This window comes from Dermacentor albipictus, chromosome 1 (assembly GCF_038994185.2).
Source record: "Dermacentor albipictus isolate Rhodes 1998 colony chromosome 1, USDA_Dalb.pri_finalv2, whole genome shotgun sequence".
In the NCBI taxonomy this organism is placed as follows: Eukaryota; Metazoa; Arthropoda; class Arachnida; order Ixodida; family Ixodidae; genus Dermacentor; species Dermacentor albipictus.
The window spans coordinates 13417990-13438768 of record NC_091821.1 but is presented as its reverse complement, the minus strand read 5'-3'; the positions used below and the strand labels follow the sequence as shown (position 1 = coordinate 13438768).

The 20779-nt window shown below is 47.5% G+C and overlaps 1 protein-coding gene across 1 annotated transcript in view; it reads left to right on the top strand.

Annotated features, from left to right (window-relative positions):
- LOC135918196 (coiled-coil domain-containing protein 6-like) overlaps positions 1-20779 on the top strand; it is a 55725-nt gene that overhangs the window by 4509 nt on the left and 30437 nt on the right. Inside the window, exon 3 of the mRNA XM_065451877.2 lies at positions 13847-13990. Within this exon, the coding sequence (XP_065307949.1) occupies positions 13847-13990 (144 nt within the window). The remainder of the gene's footprint in view (positions 1-13846; positions 13991-20779) is intronic.

The window sequence follows — 20779 nt, the reverse complement described above, 5'->3', positions numbered from 1 at the left end:
CACTTTTCTCTATCTGCTTGTGTATGTTCAACAGCACAACCTCAATGTGTTCTGCCTCCGCTCGAAGAAGGGTGCATTAGGGTGGCCATGGTAAATGTGGATGCGATCCACACGTGGCGCAGTTGCACTATATCAGCGAAAATGAGACGCTCTACAGTCTAGTGTGGCTGGCATGGGAATAGAAAGTGTCCTATAGCATGCCGAAGCTGCTGGAACAGGGTGCATCGTATGCTGGCTTGGCTGACCAGCAGCATACTGGCCTATATACAGTTCAGGTTCGCTGAAGCGAGGGTGTTGCATTTGTGCCTTCGACAAATAAAGGAGCATTCGCTTGCTGCACACTTGTGCCCTCGTGCTGTGGCAACAACTGATCACTGCGCTGCTGCAGGTCATGATTAAAGTGCAGCGCAACATTTTAGCGAGCTGAGCTTCTCCAGTATGATGTATCCGACTTCATCAGCCGCTGCCCAGCACACTGAAAACACCGTACTCGTCGATCGATCAGACAACTACCACCATTTATAGCAAACAATTATAAGTAGCTGAGGCTCAGCATGCCCAACCTAGAGGGGCACGTTGCTTTGTGTAAACTTACAGCCAGAGAGGCCGAACGGCGGCCATGATAAATCCTCGTACATTTCGCACTGGCGGCATTACATTCCTGCATGGCTTGCACCGTGTTCTCCTTCGTGAAAAATGCAGCATGCAGTTCCTGCTTGTTTCTGGTCCTGTGCCTGAAAAGCTTTCGTTCGTATACTTTGATGTGTCTGATGTAGAGACGCGCGAAATGTCTTGAAGATGATGCACTACCGGAAATGATCGCTCCAGAATATTGCCCCTGAAAACAACATACCTTTAGTTTTCGCACACCATCACGGCTTATAGTACTTATGTCACCCCGAGAAAGTGTTTGCTAAGCAGATCTTGATAGGTAGCTTATGCAGCTTCGTCGACTGCAGCTTACATGCTTTGTGCGCGTTGGCTGGTCCGCGTCGCACTTGCCTGCTGCAAGTGGTGCATGCTGGCGCTCTGAAAGCTGGGACAGGAAAGGATGTGTTCGGCGTTCCTCTACTCAGCATTGTGTGCTGCATAGCCATGGCTCATGTTCAGGTACATATTCAAACACCCGACGGCCACACAACACATCGGCATTCTTGTAACAGCTCGAATCACGAGTGCGACAGGGGGAACGCATGCCAAGAGAGATGCCCATCAACTCGCAAATGTTGAATGAGCATTGCATATCGCTGTCTATAGTCAGGTACAACTTTAGAAAAAAGGGGCTGTTTATTCCATGGATTCACACGAGCATCCACCAATGGGCGCTCGCTCTTGACTGACGTCATGAGCCGGACAGCCGGTCATCCCACTGGCGGAGAAGATGGCTGCCTGTGCATCGAGCTGGGCCAAGTGACGTCAGCTGTGTGCGTCAGCCCCTTGTCAGAGTGAAGTCCCGAACTGTTTGTGATGGTCTGTGATGCCGGAAATATTACTGCGAGCTTACGATGCACCATTCGTTTATTCTGAACCGTGATGCGGCGAAGAAATATTGCAGCGAGCATCACTGATACTGCACTACGCTTCGCCTGAAAACAGGATCCCGCGGCGGTACACGGCTACAAACAAACATCCTGCGTGCTTGTTCCATGTTGCTTTATTTCGCTCCCGAGTGAAGTTAAGACGAAGAAAGTTTGCCAAATTCTGGTGCCTACTGTTAGTGGCAGGTGTGTTCATGCGCTGTGTCGCTGCGTTTTTCATTGGACGGGGTGAAGTAATGGTGATGATGACAAAATGTATTTATTAAGGGATGGCGCGAAGGCTTATAATGGGGAATAGGAAGAGGAGGGGGGAGGCGTATTCAGAGCCGTCCTAGAAGCTGCGCGTCCTTGGCGAAAGCCAAGAGCGAGTCCAGAATGACCCTGTCGGAATCCATCGAACCAGTTGCCGGTCTAATCCACTCCTTGTAGGACGACACTCGCACCGCCCTCAGGTGATGGTCCCGCTGCTGAGCGTGTCGCTGGCACTCCCAAAACAGAAGGGCTGCGGTTGGCCGCGTGGCCATGTCACAGCCAGGGCACCTGTGTGGCGTCTGGAGTGCTTGGTCCGCGGAGGCTGTGGGATGGCCGGGTTCCTGCGATGGAAGGGAGTTGGGAGACGGAGATGGAGGTGGAGGGCATCTTTCCCGGTGTGGCCGGTACTGCCGCCACCGCTCCAGCACATCCGGTGTGAGGACGAAGCCGGAACGGAGCCTATGCAGCAGCACCTGCCCCGACCTGGGAAGACCCGCTGGAAGTGGGTCTGGGTCTGAGGGCACACTGCACGGAGTTCCCTCTTGCGTCGGTTGGCTGCTGCTCTCAGAGCTCTGTCTGGGTCATAAGGGGCTCCATTTGTAGTGTTGCTTGTGCTGGTTGTGAGGGCTTCTGAAGGATCCCGGGAGACAACGCAGTTGGAAAGAAGGGCACGCGCCGCCTCATGGGCTCTCTCATTTCCCTTGATGCCCTGGTGACCAGGGATCCAATGAAGTGTTGTAGTGACCCCGTGGGCCTCCGCACGCCTGAAGGCCTGCTTGACGAGGAGTACTTCCAATGATGCTGTGTGGCGCAACTTGCAAGCATGCAGCGCATACTGAGAGTCTGTGTATATATCGATGTGTTTTGCTTGCGTGGTGCTTGAAACTCTATCTAATGCCCAGACTATTGCGCCGAGTTCAAGGTCCGTTGGGTCGTCAGCATCAGCAGTTGTAAAGGTAGAATGTGTCTCACAAGAACCCACTACATGGTAGGCGACTGCTCCTTCGCTGGTGCGTGGGTCGAAAGCTGCGTCAGTGTACACTTGTTCATGGCTTGGCGGTGTGTCTGCCAATGTCTTCACATGGCGCGCAGCGAATGCTGCCCGGCGGTGCGCATGTTGGACGCCCATGTTTCGCGGCGTTGGTGTAGTGTCGACGACAGCAATGTCATCCCACGATGAGATGTCGAATGGCAGTTGTGGCAAAGTTGTTATATCCTTTCCCATGTAGGCCAGTAGAGTCCTGCCTTGTCTGGTGTGCTTCAGGCGTTCCTTGTGTCCTGCCTTCGATGCTTCGATGGTTGCTCGGAGGGTAGGCAGCTTCGCATAGCAATGTAACTCCTCGACACGTGTGTTTCGGGAGCCCGGTGATAACACGGAGAGCTGATCTGTGGAGTACCTCTAGCTGTGTCCAGTGCCGAGCAAGCAGGTCATAACAGCGCGCTCCGTATATCGCTCGGGATGTCAGCAAAGCACTAACAAGCTTTCGGCATACGTCGGTACCAGCACCGCCCATGCGGAAACATTCGTTTTATGAGGTGCAGAGTGTTGTGCCATGTCCGACAAAGGTCTGCGAGCCACGCATCCGCTGTGCCTGTGCGGTCAATAGGTATCCCGAGAACGCGCACAGATTTTTCTGCTCGCTGCAGCATTTTGCCTGCGAGAGTGAGCGTGAGGGCTGCTTCGTCCTGCGTTGAACCACGGATCACCATATAGGTTGTCTTCTCTGGAGATGGCCACATGCCATTTTGTGGCAGGTAGTGTTCAATAACGTCAAGTGCTGCCTGCAGGGTCTCCTGCTGCTCATCAATTGGTCGTGTTTGGGTAAACTGTTTGGGTAAACCTTCCCGACGTCTCCGTCTACCCGTACGGAAAAAGTGCGATCTTGAAGGAAGGAACGCACAAAGTTGAGGGGGCGGCCCGTGATTCCGTGCCTCTCAGCTGCCTCGATGATTGCCTCATGCGTCACAGTGTCAAAAGCTTTATAGAGGTCCACCGCCACCAGGATGCTCGGGGGTTGCTTTCCGCGACCGACTGTCTTTCGACGCAGTACACCCTCCCTCACAAGTAGGAGGCTGTCATGAGTGCTAAGGTTTGGTATAAACCCTGTCTGTGCTGGATGAAAGCGACCCTCTGTTTCTAGAAAGTGAGATATGCGTGTCAAGGCCATTCGCTCCGCCAGCTTACATGTAGTAACTGTGAGAGATACAGGGCGCATGTTCGACAGTACATCTGGCTGTTTGGTTTCGGTATGGGTTTGACTATCGAATGCTTCCATCCTGCCGGGATTTCACCGTTGATCCATACTTAATCTCCTCAGAGCCGCCCACGTCACGCCGTCATAGCCTGGTGCGCTGCGCGCGTTGATGGAAGAAAGTGCCTGTTCGAGCTCAAAGAGTGAGAATGGGGCCTGGATGCCCTCATCGGTCACTGGCGGCGTTTTCCGGTAAATGTCGACGTTCGGGGGCGTCGACGGTTGGGGAAAAAACGTGTTCGCGGCATCATCTTGGAGTTGGCTGACTGACTGGCTAGTTTTGAGCAAGACGTTAGAAATAGCGCTGCGTGTTTTACGCTGAGCTGTCATAGCCTTGAACGTGTGCCACACCTTGTGGAGGCCAGTTCTTTCGTTGAATGATGAGCAGTGCTGGCTCCAACGTTCCCGATACAGGCACTTGGCGTATCTTCTAGCAATGGCAGTGCGACGTCGAAGTCGCGCACGGTCGCGATGTCGTCGGCCATTGGCTTCGTACGTCAACTGTGCTCACTTGCGCGCATCCCAAGGGTTTAGCATATGTATGTCCGGCGCCGGAGCATCAGCTCTCACCTCATTCTCAGTAGTGGCCTTGCGCAGGGCGCGTGACGCCCGCTCCCGTACAGATGAAGTCTTGGGTTGCTCCGCAAATGCTCTTCTGTAGGCATCCCATCTGATCGTGCGCACAGTGCATCCGGCCGCACGCTTTCATCCCACGTTCAAAGTAATCCACAGTGGATAGTGGTCGCTGCCCCAGGCGTCCGGATAGCATCGCCAGTCTCTCACGTAGGCTGGTGTGGATAACGTCAGGTCTGGGGTCGTGTTATGTTGTCCACTATGCAGGGCGGAGCGGGTGGGGTAGTCGGTGTCATTTGCGAGCACTAAATCAGCTGACTCCGTGGCATCTGCGAGTGCCGTTCCACAGGGCGTGTGATAATCACAGCCCCACTGCGTATGCTTGGCGTTAAAATCGCCACCTATCAGGAAGTCGTCGTTTGAGTAACGTCTCCGCAAAGCGCGAATCCACGTGAATGAACCGCGTGTACGGGAGCTAACTTCAGGGCGCATGTATACCGATACCAGCACTGCATTTCGCTTTGCAATCGTGCAACGGACAGCCACCACCTCCTGCACGGCAGTCGAGTACTGAAAAGTGTCAATCTGCGTTTTCGGAATGTCGGTGCGGACGAAGACAGCCGCTTGTCCCCGTATTACAAATTCTTCGGCTGCACTGGCGATGCCATTGTGCTGCGGGTTTCGGTGCTGTTTCCTGTTTCTATGCTCTATTGACGGTTGGTAATAACCATTGAACTGTCGTAGTGTCCGATCTGTGCCATTAGTTTCTTGAAGTAAAAGCGCAAGGGGGCGTCCGACAAAGTCAAACAAGAGGTTCAGTTCTGTGACACAAGTGCCGAGCCCTCGGCAGTTCCACTGTAAAACGTGTGGAGTGGGACTGTCGAGGGCTGTACGCGAAGCCGGGTGGCTATTGACGCGAGGCGAAGAGCTGTTGGAGCAAGCCATATTGTCGTTGGAAGTGCTTCGCTTGCGCTTGGAGGAGAGGGTGCAAAAGTTGTACCAGCAGAGCCAGGTCTGTCTGCTGTGTGCTAGTAGCGGTTGTTTCTTGCATTTTAGTGAGTTCCTGCGGATTGCATGGCTGCTGCTGTGGCTTGGCACGAACACGTTCGAGCAGTGCTGCATGCCTTTTTTTGTTCTCTTCTAGTTTCTGCCGCAGTTCGACGTTCTGTCGTGCGAGTTCTGCAATCTCAGCTTCTACACTGTCTTTGGATGGATCAACCAGCTGCGATGGTGAAGGTAGCATAGGTGTGGTATAAGGTGAAGAGTTCGCCGGTTTGCCTCCACTTGGTTGAGTTTGCTTGAGCGCTGCTGTGTAGTTGAGGTTGCAGCCGTTTCCTACCGTTGTTGGTTGTGCGCACTGATACACTTGTACTGGTATCTGTCCGTGGTTCACGTCTAGGTGTGAAAGCTTGAGAAGCCCGTCTACCTGCCTCTTGTCGTGAACGAGCAATCTTATGGTATTAGATGCTGGTTGCAACGTGTACGTCAAAGGCTTGGTGTAGACGGCAGCGGGTGTGGCCATCACGAAGTTGCGGTGGAGGTTCTTGCCTGGTACAGTCGTGAGCGCCACGTTTACCCGTGGTTTCACGACTAGCACAAAAGTTTCTGGCGGTGTTTCCTTCTCGGGCCGCGTTTGGTTGTGCTTACGGCGTTGCACTTTCCACGCTCCTTCGTCACCGTAATCTTCAAACGCGTCCTGGGAGAGGGCTGTGGCGTCTCGAATTGTCTCTAGCTTCTCAGTTGAGTTTGCGTAAGAAAACAGTTCTTGAGGTGCGTGCAATGCAGTTTCTGCTTGACGTGGTGTTGTCACATCAGACTGTAGGCTTGAGGATGTCAGTGGTGCTTGTGTTTGCATGTCTTCTTCGTCACTGGAAGGGGTGGACGCGTCTTCGTAGGTCGATGACGTGAAAGAGTCGTGCCGCGTTCGTTTCGATACCGCACTGGCCGTCGTTGACAGACTTGCAGAGCGGTCTCTGTCACGACGGTGGTGGCTGCGACTGCGTTCATTCGGTTCCATATTGTTCTTTCGTCTTTGGCGTTCGCGTCTATATTGTTGGTCAGTGGTAGCATGCCCACAGCATTCTTCATGCATCCCAGCAAAGCGTTCTGTGGTAGACGCTCCTGGAACGCCTTCGGGACGTGCCGTAGCCGCTTCCTGGCCCCAGTCTTGCGTAGGCGTCACCAAAGCTGCGATGACCCGGGCTCGGTCATCAACGCAGTCGTGGCCATGCATTAGGCTTAGCAAGGCCGCCCGCTGGCGCGTAGAAGCGGCCGTAAAACGGCCAGAAAGCAACGCACCTTTCCGAGGCTTGTCTCGACGTGTGGCCGAAGTGACACCAATGAAGAGGATATGCGACAGAAGATGGTGAGACACGAACAGCGCGCGTAACTGTCGGGTGAAGTGATAAAGCAAAACCTTTCTCAGAAGAAATGAGGAAAGCGTGAGTGCATGAAACAAACCTACGAGGGTCTCAACAGAAAATATTTTCAAAATAAGCCTCCAACGCAAAGATTTCTTGCCCTCAACTTAGCATGAACAATCGTTGTCAGCACTGAGATAGTCGAGCATCTAGCGACGGTGTTCAAGCGTTGTGTAGCACAGTCGATTGATTGCTGTCCACCAGTGCTCACTGCACGCGCAAGCTGTAGAATGCGTGCTGTGACACAATCACGCATAAGGTGTGCTGCCAGCGCTCGAAATGCTTTCCCCCAACACAGCTCCGCAAGTGACTTTTTTGTCACTTGCAACGAAGCGAAAAAGCAGACGACGGGCAGCGCTGTAGAAGGCACGGGGTTATTTTTCTCTCGCAATCCCACATGTGCTGTAGCACATAAGAGCTTTACTAAATTATTTATACCGAGAATTGCGCGTTTCAGAAGCGTGACTGTTTGAGCGGGACTATCTTAGTCGAGGAGGCATTCAGCTGTCGTGTTCAGTAGAATTTTATTTCATCTTATAATACAACACTAGGATGTTTTTTGCAACGAGTAGTTGATTACTAGTGACAGAATTTAACTCTGGAGTGCTTTTGTCATCGGGCAAGTGCTTGAATGTCCCTGGCGAGTCTCTAATCATGTCCTGCATTTAGCTCAATTTCTCAGTTATTAAGACTCCTTTAGCAATAACATTGATGCCTTAGAGATTCTCGAGCACTAATCACTTTGGTTCAGCTTAGTATTTGGCGTTAGTGTCCCTTTAAAAAATGATTTTTTACATTGTAACAAAGGTGGGCTTCACTGCACACATTGCCTCATATTATTGAAGAAAATACGATGCACACAATGTTCCTGTGCTGTTTGCTATTGATCAACATTCATTGAAGGAGCGCCAGAGAATGGAAATTGAGATGGTGCCGGGAAGAGATATCAACAAAAGCAGAGGTTTCAGTGCTATCTTTGCTTTCATTGGAACTGATATATTTCAACAATTATTTGCCACTGTTGTCCAAGGCCAGTTAAATATTGCTGTTACTCGGAAGATGAACTCCCTGAACCACCTCGTTTCCTTTTCACTTGACTATAAGTGCTAGCTTTTCTCCAAGAGGCTTTCATTTTGAATAAAATGCCAGGAGACACATGCATGGAAAAATAAAAAGTCTGTTCAAAGCAACATACAAAAATTTTCTCAACAGGCTTCTTGCACCATCTCGTGTTGCTTACGACATGCCCAGGAGGCAAGTGCTTCCTCTTAGAAAGGCCTCACCAGGTTTGAGCATTGCAAACAAACCTGGTGCATAGATTACATGGTGACAATCGCGCCTGCAAAATAATGACACCTGTGTGCACTGCAGAAGCATCTTAAGTTTCAAGTGAAAAATCCTCCACACCCTTACTCTTCGGTAAGCTCTTCTCACCAGCAAGCCCCACCTGCAATGTCGGAAATTGGTATGTGATGCACTGCAATACGAACATGGCATTCCCGTGAAGCACAATGTATGCACAACTGCGAGGCTTTCTTTCTGAGAAACCCGTATGGGTTTCCTTTGTAACTTTGTGCTATTTGGTTGGATGCCAATTTTTCCCTTTCATTACTGTATCTCTCTCTGACTTAATTCTAGCCACTTAAAGTAACACTAAAGGCAAAGATTAAGTCAAGCTAAGGTGATAGATTAGTGCTCGAGAATCTCTAAGGCGTCAATATTATCGTGAACAGAGCCTTAATAATCGAGAAATTGAGGTAAATACAGGACATGATTAGACTCCCCCGGGACATTCAAGTACTTGCCCGACGGCAAGAGCACTCGGTAAAATTCTGTCACTACTTCTCAACCACTCGTTGCAAAAAATACCCTTGTATTATAAGACGAAATAAAACGCTACTTGTCCAGTTCTATTTCATTTTTAGAAAAAAGAACTCATTGAAATTGCCCTTCACAACGACGCGGGCGGTCGAAAGGTTTCGTTTTCACTCGACTCCGTGTCACCCACATGTTCACGTTTCAGTAGTTCCGTTATCGCGTAGTGCTGCGCTGGTTTTGCTGGCTCACGAAACTCGCACAAAGTGGAAGTAACAGAGAATTCAACTTCCATGTGATGTTGCTGAATGCCCGAATGGTCTACGCCACTTGACCAAAAAGCAGCTGCTGGAGCGAATCCCCTGCTCTGTCTTGGTTCAGTATCGCCATCTGTCGGGCGCCGTTTTACTCATTGAAAGCACCCTACTGACGGCAGCAAAGGGTGTTGATGGCACATGCAAGATCACCACTCCCCTGGTTGTGTGGCGGGAAATTTGAATTATGAAAAAGGTGTTTGGACCCTTCAGATGCAATTTTCTTGTAAACTGTCTTTTATTGGCACGAAACAAGCATTGCAAGGTGTCTGGAATGGTATTTAAACAATCCCCGTCGACTTAGTATTTGCCTTTAGTGTCCCTTTAACACCTCATGATACCGCACTGGCAACCAAGCAGCTCAGCATAGGTTTCAATTTTGGAGATATGAGGTCCGTTCGAGTCACCTGCACCACTGTGAACCAGTTCATAGCAGTGCACGAAACGTTCATAAATGGCGCAGCTCAATTTCTGCGGTGCATGCATAGCACTACACTTGAAATGAATACAGAGGAGCACACGTGGTGCAGGTGTTTTGTTTTTTCCACTTAATTTGCACCGATTGCATAAGTTCGAGAGGTCCGGAACGGCAGGTATCATTGGCTTCTGGGGTGTAAATACACCCTGTGCTTGCAAAGACATCGCAGTCGCACGTAAATGAGGTGTCAACAGCGCTTCCGGCCATGTTCTGTGTCACTCGCTGCTTTGCACCTGCATGTGTGCACCAAGTCAGCACTGACAGTAGAGAGGGTGCAGCAAAATTGTGAACTAGCTTTGCACCTTTCCTGCACCTTTTGAAATGAGCGGCGTGGTTCAGGGGGTACCATTGCTGCACCACTGAAACAAATAGCGCCGTGCAACATCTCATGAACTGGTTCTGATGTTTGGGGGTTCCGCTCTGCGTGTGGCTAGGGCTGAAGGCAAGCTCCTGATCTAGCCCCACACAGTCGCTCTGTGGTACTCCGCAACCCGTAGAGCGGGAATTGCGGCTACGTCAGGTTTGAGCGAATAAGGCAACAAGCGGCGTCAACTCTAACAATGTTTATTGCTACAAAGAGCACTGGCAGAGGGAAGTCCTCTCTGTAAGAAGTAATAGTAGGCTGGCCTTGTTGCCTAGGATAGTCAAGCAAACGAGGTCACTCACGGGTTGCAGCATGTACTCCAGTCCGGCAGATTATGGGTCCGGCGTCAGAAAGAGGGGGTCTCCCCAGGTGGCGCTGTTGTGTACCTTTTTACCTTTGCGGGGGAATGTCCTTCTCGCCCCTCAGATACCTTCCCAAGAGTAAGAGAGGCAGGGTGTGTGCGTTGTGAGAGCGAGGGAGAACCGGGAGAAGGCGTAGTGCACCACTCCAGTGTCTACGCCGGCTCTCGACGCTGAGAAAGATGGGCGCGTGTGCTCCCTACAAGTGGTTTAGGTGAATTGAACAGAGCTATGTTCTACACCATATTGTATGGTCATTTAGGCACCACTCTGCCAGGGTCCAGAGCTTTTATTTAAATGCGTAAAGGTGGCTGTCGACTCCTTCAGCACTGGCATGGATTGCTGCAAGCCGCAAGCTAACTCATGTGATGGAGTGATTGATATCTTCATATTTTGGTTGATTGTGCCAGAATTTAATGCAGTCATGTCATACTTCACATCATTTTCACGTAAAGTGCAGTTGTGGCATGTTTGTATTTGCGATGCTTTAAAGGGGTCCTGAACCACCCATCAGGCTTGGTGAAAAAAGCAGTCCATTGATAGCATATGCTGCTGTGACCATCTAAGCCAATTTTTGCAGTCGGGCAACAGCGTGTAGAGCTTTTTTTCGCCTTTTTCTCAAACACTTTTCAAATAGAGGCCTTCTCCTCACTCATTTTGAAGGTGGCGGCACCCTGCATATGTTTTCATATGCAAGATTCTCATAAATGGCTGCTATTGGCCTCTTCTTACTGTTATTGTGTATATTCATTAATGCAGATTACTTAACAGGCTAAAGTAACCAAAAATCTGTGTCTGGAATTTCACTAAGAATTACATACTTCCAGAAGAGGCCAACTATTGTCTCTTGCGCTTGGCCGCACAGGCCCACGTAGGATTGAAACCTTGGCCAGACTGCTTAGCACTGCCTTAGTCATCGGGTTTCGCTAATTTTGAGTTTTGAAAACTCAACTAGCCTCCAATCCCGTGAAACTTAGACCACACGTACACTTGCCAGCGTGTGCTCATCTCTGGCCGCCCCTGGCTAGATGCCGTGGCAGACATCGCTTCATATTGGGCTAGTGATAGCACTTCAAATTGTGCATTTTGGATGTGGCTACTATCCGTCGGTCAAGCTGGGGCAGGATAAAGCTGGTCTGCACTGCATAGCACAGCCAGACTAGAGCAGACAATTATGAGCATGCACTCCATTCCTGTTGTGCACATAAAAAATGTTGCACTATACTGGCTATAGGGACTACAATTAGCCACTACAGCTGCATGTAGCTGCATCTGCTGTGTAGCGTAGATACCACAGGGTGCCGGCGACAAGCCCGCTTGCTGAGCTCGTTGCGGCTCGCTCAGGGTAACCACATGCTTTTAGTACCTGTGGGTTACATGGCTCCTGGCAGGCGTGGTGAGCCAGCTTGAGCACCAAGATCTGAATGGAACAGGTCTGCTTCCAGAGTAGCATACATTGGAGGTGTGTCACCATCGCGTTAGATACTCGTAATGTTAGGAATCCTTTGAAGCGAGTCCGGAGTGCAGCATCCATCACTAGCCGATGTGTGCGCTGCTGACGTACTCACACAAGCGAACATAATTGCAGTGTTTTGATTGACCTTTGGAAATTGTGTGATTGTCGTAGAGATAAGTACGAAAGGAAATGTGCTACTCATGCCACTTGATGCGAGAAAACACAGCCGTGAATAGCTATCTGTACACTGTAGCACGGCAAGGGAATGCGGCACTGGGAACTCAACTGTAAGTTGAGGGATAGCCTCTTACTTTGGTGCGTTGTAGGTACTAGAATTTGAAGTAGTTAATGCCTACATGACTAAAATGTGTAATCCAAAATCAACTTTGAACTACATGCACAGTGACACAGTGTCATTCAGTAAACGGATCGTTGTGGTAACCGCTCTGCTCCCTTGTAGCCATCGCAGTGCATGGCATTGAAAAAGGGGTGGGAGCACTGCGAAGGAGATTAAAGGCGATCTTTCTGCTTCTGAGCGCATTAAAGTACTTTTGCTGCAAAGTATTTCTGAAATAAAGTATTTTAATGTCAAATACTTTTCACAGCTTTAATAAAAAGTGTTGTAGGGCCCCTTAAAAAAAAAAAGGAGCAACAATAAACAAGTTGTCAAGCTAGTGAACCTGCTGAGCCAGTCCTCTCAAGTAGCAGACTGATCAACAGGTTCATAAAAAACTCAGCCTGGGCTCCTTTTCGTGCACTCTCTTGTCGTGCACAACTCGGGCACCCAGATGGCACATTGACTGCTTGCCGAAAGGTGAATTCAAAGTAAAGTGTCGAGCCCTGGCATGGAGTGGGATTGATTTGAATGAAATTTGGTGCATTTGAGAAAGATTCTGCTGATTGTAGAAAGCAGAATTTTAATGTAGGGCTTAAAATATTACAAAAAATTGTTGAAAATTGAACTATAGCTCAGCACGAAGAAACACCCCAATTCTGTAAGCTGTACCAGTTTGTTCAAAGCAGCCAAATCTGAGATAGTAGATAACAGTTAACAAGAAATCATTACATTGTTAACAGAAGTTTCAAAAATGTCCTAAAATACTTAAAATTCAGAGTGGTATATAATCAATTTTGCCTGCTTTATTTGTCCACGCAGGTGTAGTTTGTCACATATTGTGATATCAGTCTTTGTTTCCAAACTGAATTTCCAGTGATAGTTCTTTCTCAAAATATTGACGTAAATATAATCTGCTTTCTACAATGGGTAGGTTCCAACATTTTCTTTTGAATGCAATAAACCTGATCGAATTCATTCAGCGAATGCTAGTAAAAACGATTTCTCAGTTCCCACGCTTTTAGACAAGAGTTCCTGAGGTACAACTTCATAAAGCGATCGACCTAGGCTCATTATTATGACAACTGCTGTTCTGTACAGCAGCTCTCAGGCAGGCTTGGTCCAGTTGGCCGTGTGATGTGCTCTATTGCTCTCGGTGCTACATGCCCTCTTGTAGATCATTGTTCATGACTTACTCTTAATTTGAAGGGTTTTGTGTGTGTGCATTAGAATGGCCCATGCTAAGCTTAGCTGGACACACATGTAAGTGGATAACATAGTGCATCATTGGTAATGCTAGAAGTAAGGTTCTGTTCATGTTAGTCCAGTGCAACTCCCTGGAAGTTCTCACCAGTTGTAGCTTTCATGCAGCAGGCTTCATTTGGTGAAAGTGGCCTGAAGGCAGCATTCTTCTGTCAACACATTTCTATTGTGTGCATTTTGTGTTTGAACCTTTGCTGTAGTTATTGCTGCTCTAACCTTAGTTATTGGAGACTGCAACTAGGACTAGTTAGATGGGTTTCATGGTAAGAAACAAAACTCGGCGCTAAGACAAGGGGCATGTTGTGCATTCCTTTCTTCGTCTCTTGTCCTAGTGCTGAGTTTTGGTTCTTACTGCGTTGTTCTTGCTTATTCTTACCACATCCACTTCTAGTAAACTGAGTAACACAGCAGCTTCCAATGTTTTTCAGCTTCGCCAAGAAAAGGTTCAGCTGGAGCAGAGCTTGGAGCAGGAACAAGAAGCACTTGTTAACAAGTTGATGCGGAAGATAGAACGTCTAGAGGCACAGACATTGGCCAAGCAAGCAAATTTGGAGCAGCTGCGCCGAGAGAAGGTGACCTGTCCGGCAATTCCTCCTTAATCTCCTTTTTATCTACAGAACCTCATATTAGGTGCTCTGAATGCACTCTTAAACAAATGTACACCCTTTGGGGTGTATATTTGCCACACAACGATAATCGCCATCTGTCTCGCTTGCGATTCTTTCTTAAAAATGCTGCGCTCGCTACTTTCCTGTCGAGAAGGCTCTGTCATGCTGATAATGCGCATGCCATTCATGACTTGGGAGTACCAGGCTTGCAGCATTAAATAAAGGAAATGCCGGCAAGACTAGACGTTTATTGTTGTGTGGCAAGATACGACCCAAAGGGTATAATTTTGCTTAAGTGTGTGGCTGTTTGATAGCCATTTGAGCAACTAGGAGAGGGCAGGACTTCGCCATTAAATTTTCAGTATATGCAACCTTAACCCTTTAAGACGCCTTGTACACAATTGTGTACATTGCACTTCTGCTGTTGTTTTTTGCATTTAGGGCGCGCACTTCTCTATTAGGTTGTCTTTAGCGCATTCCTAAATTTTTAACTGACAACCATGTGCATTTTGGGCGCCATCTGTCGCATTTCGGTGAAGGTGTCCGTATCAAAACAAGAAATGGCGGACGCCGGAGCAGCAAAGAGCGGTGAGTGAAGTTCTTATTTTTTTAGAGCCGCTTTTTTTTTTTTTTTTCATTGTGGCATGCGAAAAAAATTAGACGCGCTTCTGCATTATATGAAGTACCGAGGAGTGATAATTTCATCCTTTCTGAGGAGATGACCGAACGCTAAGGCTCGCACGCGCATGTGTACACGATTGTGTACAAAGCGCCGTGGTCGCTACAGAAATGAAGAACGCTGGGAGTTGCTTCGATTTTCTTTCCAGGTTTTTACGCCATTCCTCGTTCTTCTTTCTACAATCCGAAAAAGCATAGGAAAACATAGGAAAACCCAAAAGTCAGCTGAAAGGCTTTTGGAGCTCATAGCTGATGGAAACATTTCAGACGTCGGGGAAAGTGACGAAGAAGAAGCCACGTGTGAAGCGATCGACGCTTGCGTTGCAGCTGCGTTCACCAACCTCGCAGAAAAGGAAGGTGCTGCTGCAGGGGAAACGCAAGCTGAAGAAGTGGACACTGAGGGTGCTTTTTCCCTTTTTAGACGTGGCTATCTGCAATTCTTGGCTGGAATACCTCCGCGACAATCAAACGCTGCCTAAAGCTAAACTCCTAGATTTGATAAATTTTCGCTTTGCAAGTTGCCGAAGCATTAATTTAGTCAGTACTATCTGAGAAAAAGCGTGGAAGGCCTTTTCTTGCAGAGATCCAAGCACCGCAACCAAATATAGGGCAAAAAAAAGCAAGAATATCGTTTCCTTGCACCGACGTGCACTACGATTCCTTTGACCATTGGCCCGAATCCCGCGACCAGTAGGAGCGAATGAGGTGCAAGCTCGAAAAGTGCACAGGAGGCGCCTGGATATTCTGCATGAAATGCGCCGTGCCACTGTGCCTCATGAAAAAGAGAAACTGCTTCCTCGCATTCCACAAGTGAATTTTGTGACCACCGAGGCGCTGTGTACACAATTGTGTACAATGTTGCAAATAATAAAGTTTCATAACTTTCAAGAATTCGATGGTTTTGTCTTTCTTAGGTCCCAAAATGAATGTTTATGTAAAAAAAAAAAATTTTCTATGCATAATTGCAAGCGGCGCCTGAAAGGGTTAAGGTACAGTGAAACCTCGTTAAACCGTAGTTGGCCGGAGCTCGGAAAAAGTACGTACTAAACGATAGTATTGTTAAACCGAAATAGCATGAGATCGCCCACTTACCTGTCGAAAACGGAACTCAGAGAGGGTGCAATGAAAGGGGGAAAAAACATGCAGTATTTATTCACTTCGCACGACAAAAGTCTTATTTTCGTTTGATGCTGCCGCGGCCTAGCACGACAATAGCGGCCTCAAACTTACTGAAGCTGCGTGCCAGCTTTTCAGCCAGCCCCCTCTTCTCAGCAAACACTCGCATGGCAGATTCCTCGTTGGCATTACGTATTCTCCGTGCACGCGCACGATAGAGCTGCAGAAGTCGCGGCATGCCTTTTTCATTGCCGGGTGCTGTTCTCGTCGCGACAATTGCATTCATGAGGCTGATGTAACGCGCAGCTTCTGCCAGTGTCAGGCCTGAATCGCCTGTGCTGTCGCTTTCCATGTCATCCTCATCACTGTCGCTAGTCAACACTTCGGCAACAACAGAGGCAACGATGGCAAAAAGTCGAACCTCGTAGTCATCTCTTCGCGGTCACAGCAGCGCTGCCGCATTCCAAATGCCACACACCATAGTCAACAGTGTCACTGTCGAAGTCGTGTCACATGACACGACTTCGTGTCATGTTCGATAACACGGACAACGTCTATTTTTTCTTCTATGCTGAGCACCCGGTGTCTTCCGTTTTTTAATTCGAGCTTCGGCATGACGTGAGTCCTCGCTTGCACGATGCCAGCATGCGCTCTGCCTTGTGCTGGCACGGCGCCGAAATGATGTTGATGTGGCTTCGCGCGCAAACGCACAGGGGGCTTGGGGGCTGTTGTTCCTATCTCTGAGGCTTGTTGTTCTGCCGGGCCACCTGATGGAGACGACGCACCGCCGTGTCTGCACGACGAAAAGTGGAAACGCTACGTTTTAACCGATGCATACGTAATAAGCTGGTGCGGTTTATGCGGATACAAAGCACATTATGTTCAATGGCCGCTGAGTCGGGGATTTGACTTTACTACTTTGAAACTACTGTTTAAGCAGGTACGGTTTAACGAGGTTTTACTGTAGTATGTGGAAGGGGAAAAAAAGCTGGCTGCTTCTATGCCAAACTTTGCTATTGCACATCGGATGGCAGATGTGCACAATTTACTTGGGGAAAGCTGTGCACTGTTTACTGTTCAGACAACAGTGAAATTAGATGTAGCTTAAATGTACTCTCTGCTTTGCATCAATTTTTTTCCATTCTCAAATCTCATTCCAAATTCATTAAGCCCAATTTCCAAATCTCATTCTACTGTTATGACATTTCTACAAACGTTTTGCTTTCCTTTTCCTTGTCCAGTTGGTTGAGCCATAACTAGTTCAGCAATAACTTTTAACATTTGTTAGCTGATGAAAAGCAGTCCCTGAAGAAAGTTAACAAGTGCGCGTGTCAGTATGGAACAAACTCTTTTGCAGATGTAAAATGAGAAAAAGCAAAAGCCAACTGCAGTATTCATTTCTTCTCGACCCACAACACATGGTATGACAAATGAAAGCTTATCTATTGTAAAGCAGGCAGTTTGTGCTTTGTGGAAGCTAAAAGCTTGTTTTTTGCTTCCACTATTGCTAAGACAGACCTATACAGGTACATCAGATAGAATAAATTCTCAACTTACCAGTACTGCTATTGCAAAGGTGTAGCATGTTACTTTTTAAAGCCTTTCTCTTTCATTGGTGTGTCAAATGAATTCATACTTTATAGTATGCCTCCTTTAAAGTTTACTGTGGAGCCCGATTTCTTGATAAGCTCAGCAATTTGGATCCTTTTATTTTTGTATAATTTTGGTGAACTTCGTCTAAAGCAAACTTCTGGTAAAGCAATTAGATTTTCAAGGTCTCTTTGTATTAATCTTAAAGGTATTATAAAAAGGTTTGCCGCCAAGATTTGTTCTGCTAATGAAAGTTGGTCTCTTGCAAAAAAAATTTGGCTAACACTAGTCGGCATAGGCAGTCTGCCTGTTCGATTTGTTGTTCTGTACTGTCCAAGACTGCCTGAGACAATGCATATGCAACGCTTATTGGCTGAAAGCATCGCCTTGGGCAATCTGGGACCATCGGGAACGAATAATCGGAGTCCCACTGTCATTTCTTCCTGGAGGACCAGAAACTCCACTCAATGTGGATCTTAGCTGTGCAGCCATTGCATGCAAGCTGGTTGTCTTCATAGTCGTATTTCCTTTGCTAATTCGGGATTTCTTGTTTACTTCATGTGGATGTGTTCCATCGAAGTGTATTTTGTGAAGGTTGCAGTGCAATGTAGTTATGAAAAACCTGTCACCACATAGGTGGCTTGGCTGGGGATGATTGATGCGTTTGCTGAAGCAAAGGCTCAAAGGTCGTCACTGTTCCACTGTCCATTTCACGAGATGTGTGCAACATATAAGTTGCATTTGCAAGCAAGCACTTTTTGTCCGCAATATTACGAGTTCGCAGGACATACCCACGGCTCAGCAAAAATTATGGCCACAAATTTTGTTAACTCTTTCCTTACCGTGAGAAAATGGGCGTTTTTGATAGGTCTTGGAAAAAAATTATTTACCACTACAACTAATATTCCAGCGCACATTGCAGCATACCATATTTAATGAAATGCTCTTTCCAAAAAGATAAGTTCCAAAACAAAAAATTTATTTGGTAACATAAATATTCCAGAAAGCGCCATTTTTTGCTGCCAGTTGATAAAACAGTAAACAAACACGTCTAAAAAATATTAATATTAAAAGAAATTCAGAGTATAAATTTCTGAGATAACCCAGAAATAGTGTCTGAAAAAATAAATGCTCAGTACACCGCCGTTCTTAGGATATAAAAAAAAAAACTAAGACCAGAAACTGCTTCATAGCTCATGCCATTCGATGGAGCAGTTTCTGGATTAGTTGACACATAGGTGCACTCCTCACTTTTCCCACAAAACGTCTAGTTTTTGTTCAACTTTGCAGTCCTCGTAACACATTTTGCAGTTCCTCTTTTTCGGCATCTTCTGAGGATGCTCCGATGAAAAGTCCAAGGAACGTACTTCACCAGTTCGTCTGGAGTCATGCACCTCTTTCCAAGGTCTATCGCTCTCAGCATAGCTGGGCAGCTACAAGATTATGCATCCAAGCATATCTGTTTGCACTTTTGCAGATTGTCTTTATCACCTCTGCAGAGAAGAGTAGAAAGAAATCCCACGCAGTTGTAAACTGTCTTGCGCTGCTTCATCGTGCTGGGCCGAGATGTGCTATAAGCAGCTTTCTTGTCGTGAACGGAAGTTTCTTTGCTGCCGATCGCAGCACTCATGACCAAGCGAAGTATGCACGCTGAAGAAAATCAATAGAGCTCTCGCTTCGTGCAAAAAGGTCAGCATACAAGCGTGCACAAGGAAGGAGACCGCTCAAGGCTGTAAACAAATCTCGCCGGCAAAAAGCTGCGGATGTCCCAGGCTGACTCAAAACATCGTCATTCTCAGAGCTTGAATCTGCTTTGCTGTCATCTTCGGAATAGTAGCTCGAGTCCTCATCACTAAATTCAAGTGTGGGTGCAGCATAGTTTCCAGCGGGGCACTTTTCTCGCGACACAGCCGCGCGAAACGGCACCATGAGAGCGACTTTCGATAATTGCGTAGTGTCACTGGCAGCGCCCCTTCCCGGGATTTTACAGAAGAATCGAAACCAAAACTCTTGGAAACTGGTTAAAAATGCCAGCTCCACATGTTGGACATGCGTTGGACCTTCAGAAGTACACTTTAGTGGAATAAAACGACTTGTACTCCAAACTAAAGCTCACTAGTGAACAGCTGGCGTCATTATCACCGCTCAACACTGGCTCCAGCATGTTGAAAGCGGCGATTTAAAGCAGCGATCACAGGTGATCTATCCGAATAGGCGTGGTAACGAAAGAGTTAACATATATTTGTGAATGTTATGTCGGCGATTGCTTTGAATTCCTAGATTTTTATTCAGTATCTCAGTATTTAGGCTTTCTGGAGGTCGCATGCCCCCAGCATCGGTATTTCTCGGGTATTATAAAATGATCACAACGGTTTATTTTTCGTGATAAAGAAGGGAAAAAATGACACTGGTACGTAATGGAAAATGCTGTCTCGGTATTGTCCTCGCACTCCTACCTGCCAAAAGGAATAAAATGCGCAGCAGATTCAAAAACCCCACTATTCCGGGTAGTTTTTCATGGTGTCAAGATCAAAGCTGTTGAAGTTGCCTTTTCCTTGGACAACAAGCTGTTGTCTTAGGAGTCCAAGCGTGGCTCGTATTTGGAGTCTGAAGAGCCACCGCTTCAATGAGCAGTTGAAGGGGCTGCATAAGCAGCTATCTCAAAGTGATTATGCGGCCATGCGTAACGAAGGGGTACTTTCGTTTATTCGAACTTGACCAGAAAAAGCAAAGAGAGCAACAGATGAAAGAGATACAACTGAGGGCCGGGAAATCCTGGAGAAAGCACTTATGAAAGGACTCTTGTCACTGTAAAGGAGGTGTGCTCTAGTGAAGATAGCAGAAGGAAAAACAAAATTCTGTAAACATACGAGAGATAGCAGAAACACCCGAAAGAGGTGGCTTTGCGCAACGACACGAATACATATAACAAAGAATCACTGCCATAGCGGTGTACAAAGTCAGGGAGCTGCCCCTCCCGTCTGTGGACCCACACACTCCGCAACCACGCCAACGCGGGGTTGCATTCCACAGTTGATAGGACAAAGCCAGAATGAACAGACTCAGAGAGCAGAAAAATATGATTATAGAAATATATACAGTTGAACCTCGATATAACAAACTTCAGTATAATGAAATTCTCAATATAACGAAGTATTCAATTTTTCATAACCTCTTGTCCATAGAGCACCAGGTATTTAGGACCTCAATATAATGAAGTGTGTATGCGGTTTCAATGTAACAAAATTTCACTGCCGCTGCAAAGGAATGCCAGGACACCAAATGGAAACTTCCGCGGATGCAGATAGTCAAATTATTAAATTAGGAGTGGCTGCTTTCTAACGCACCTCTAAAATCGTGCACTGCGCG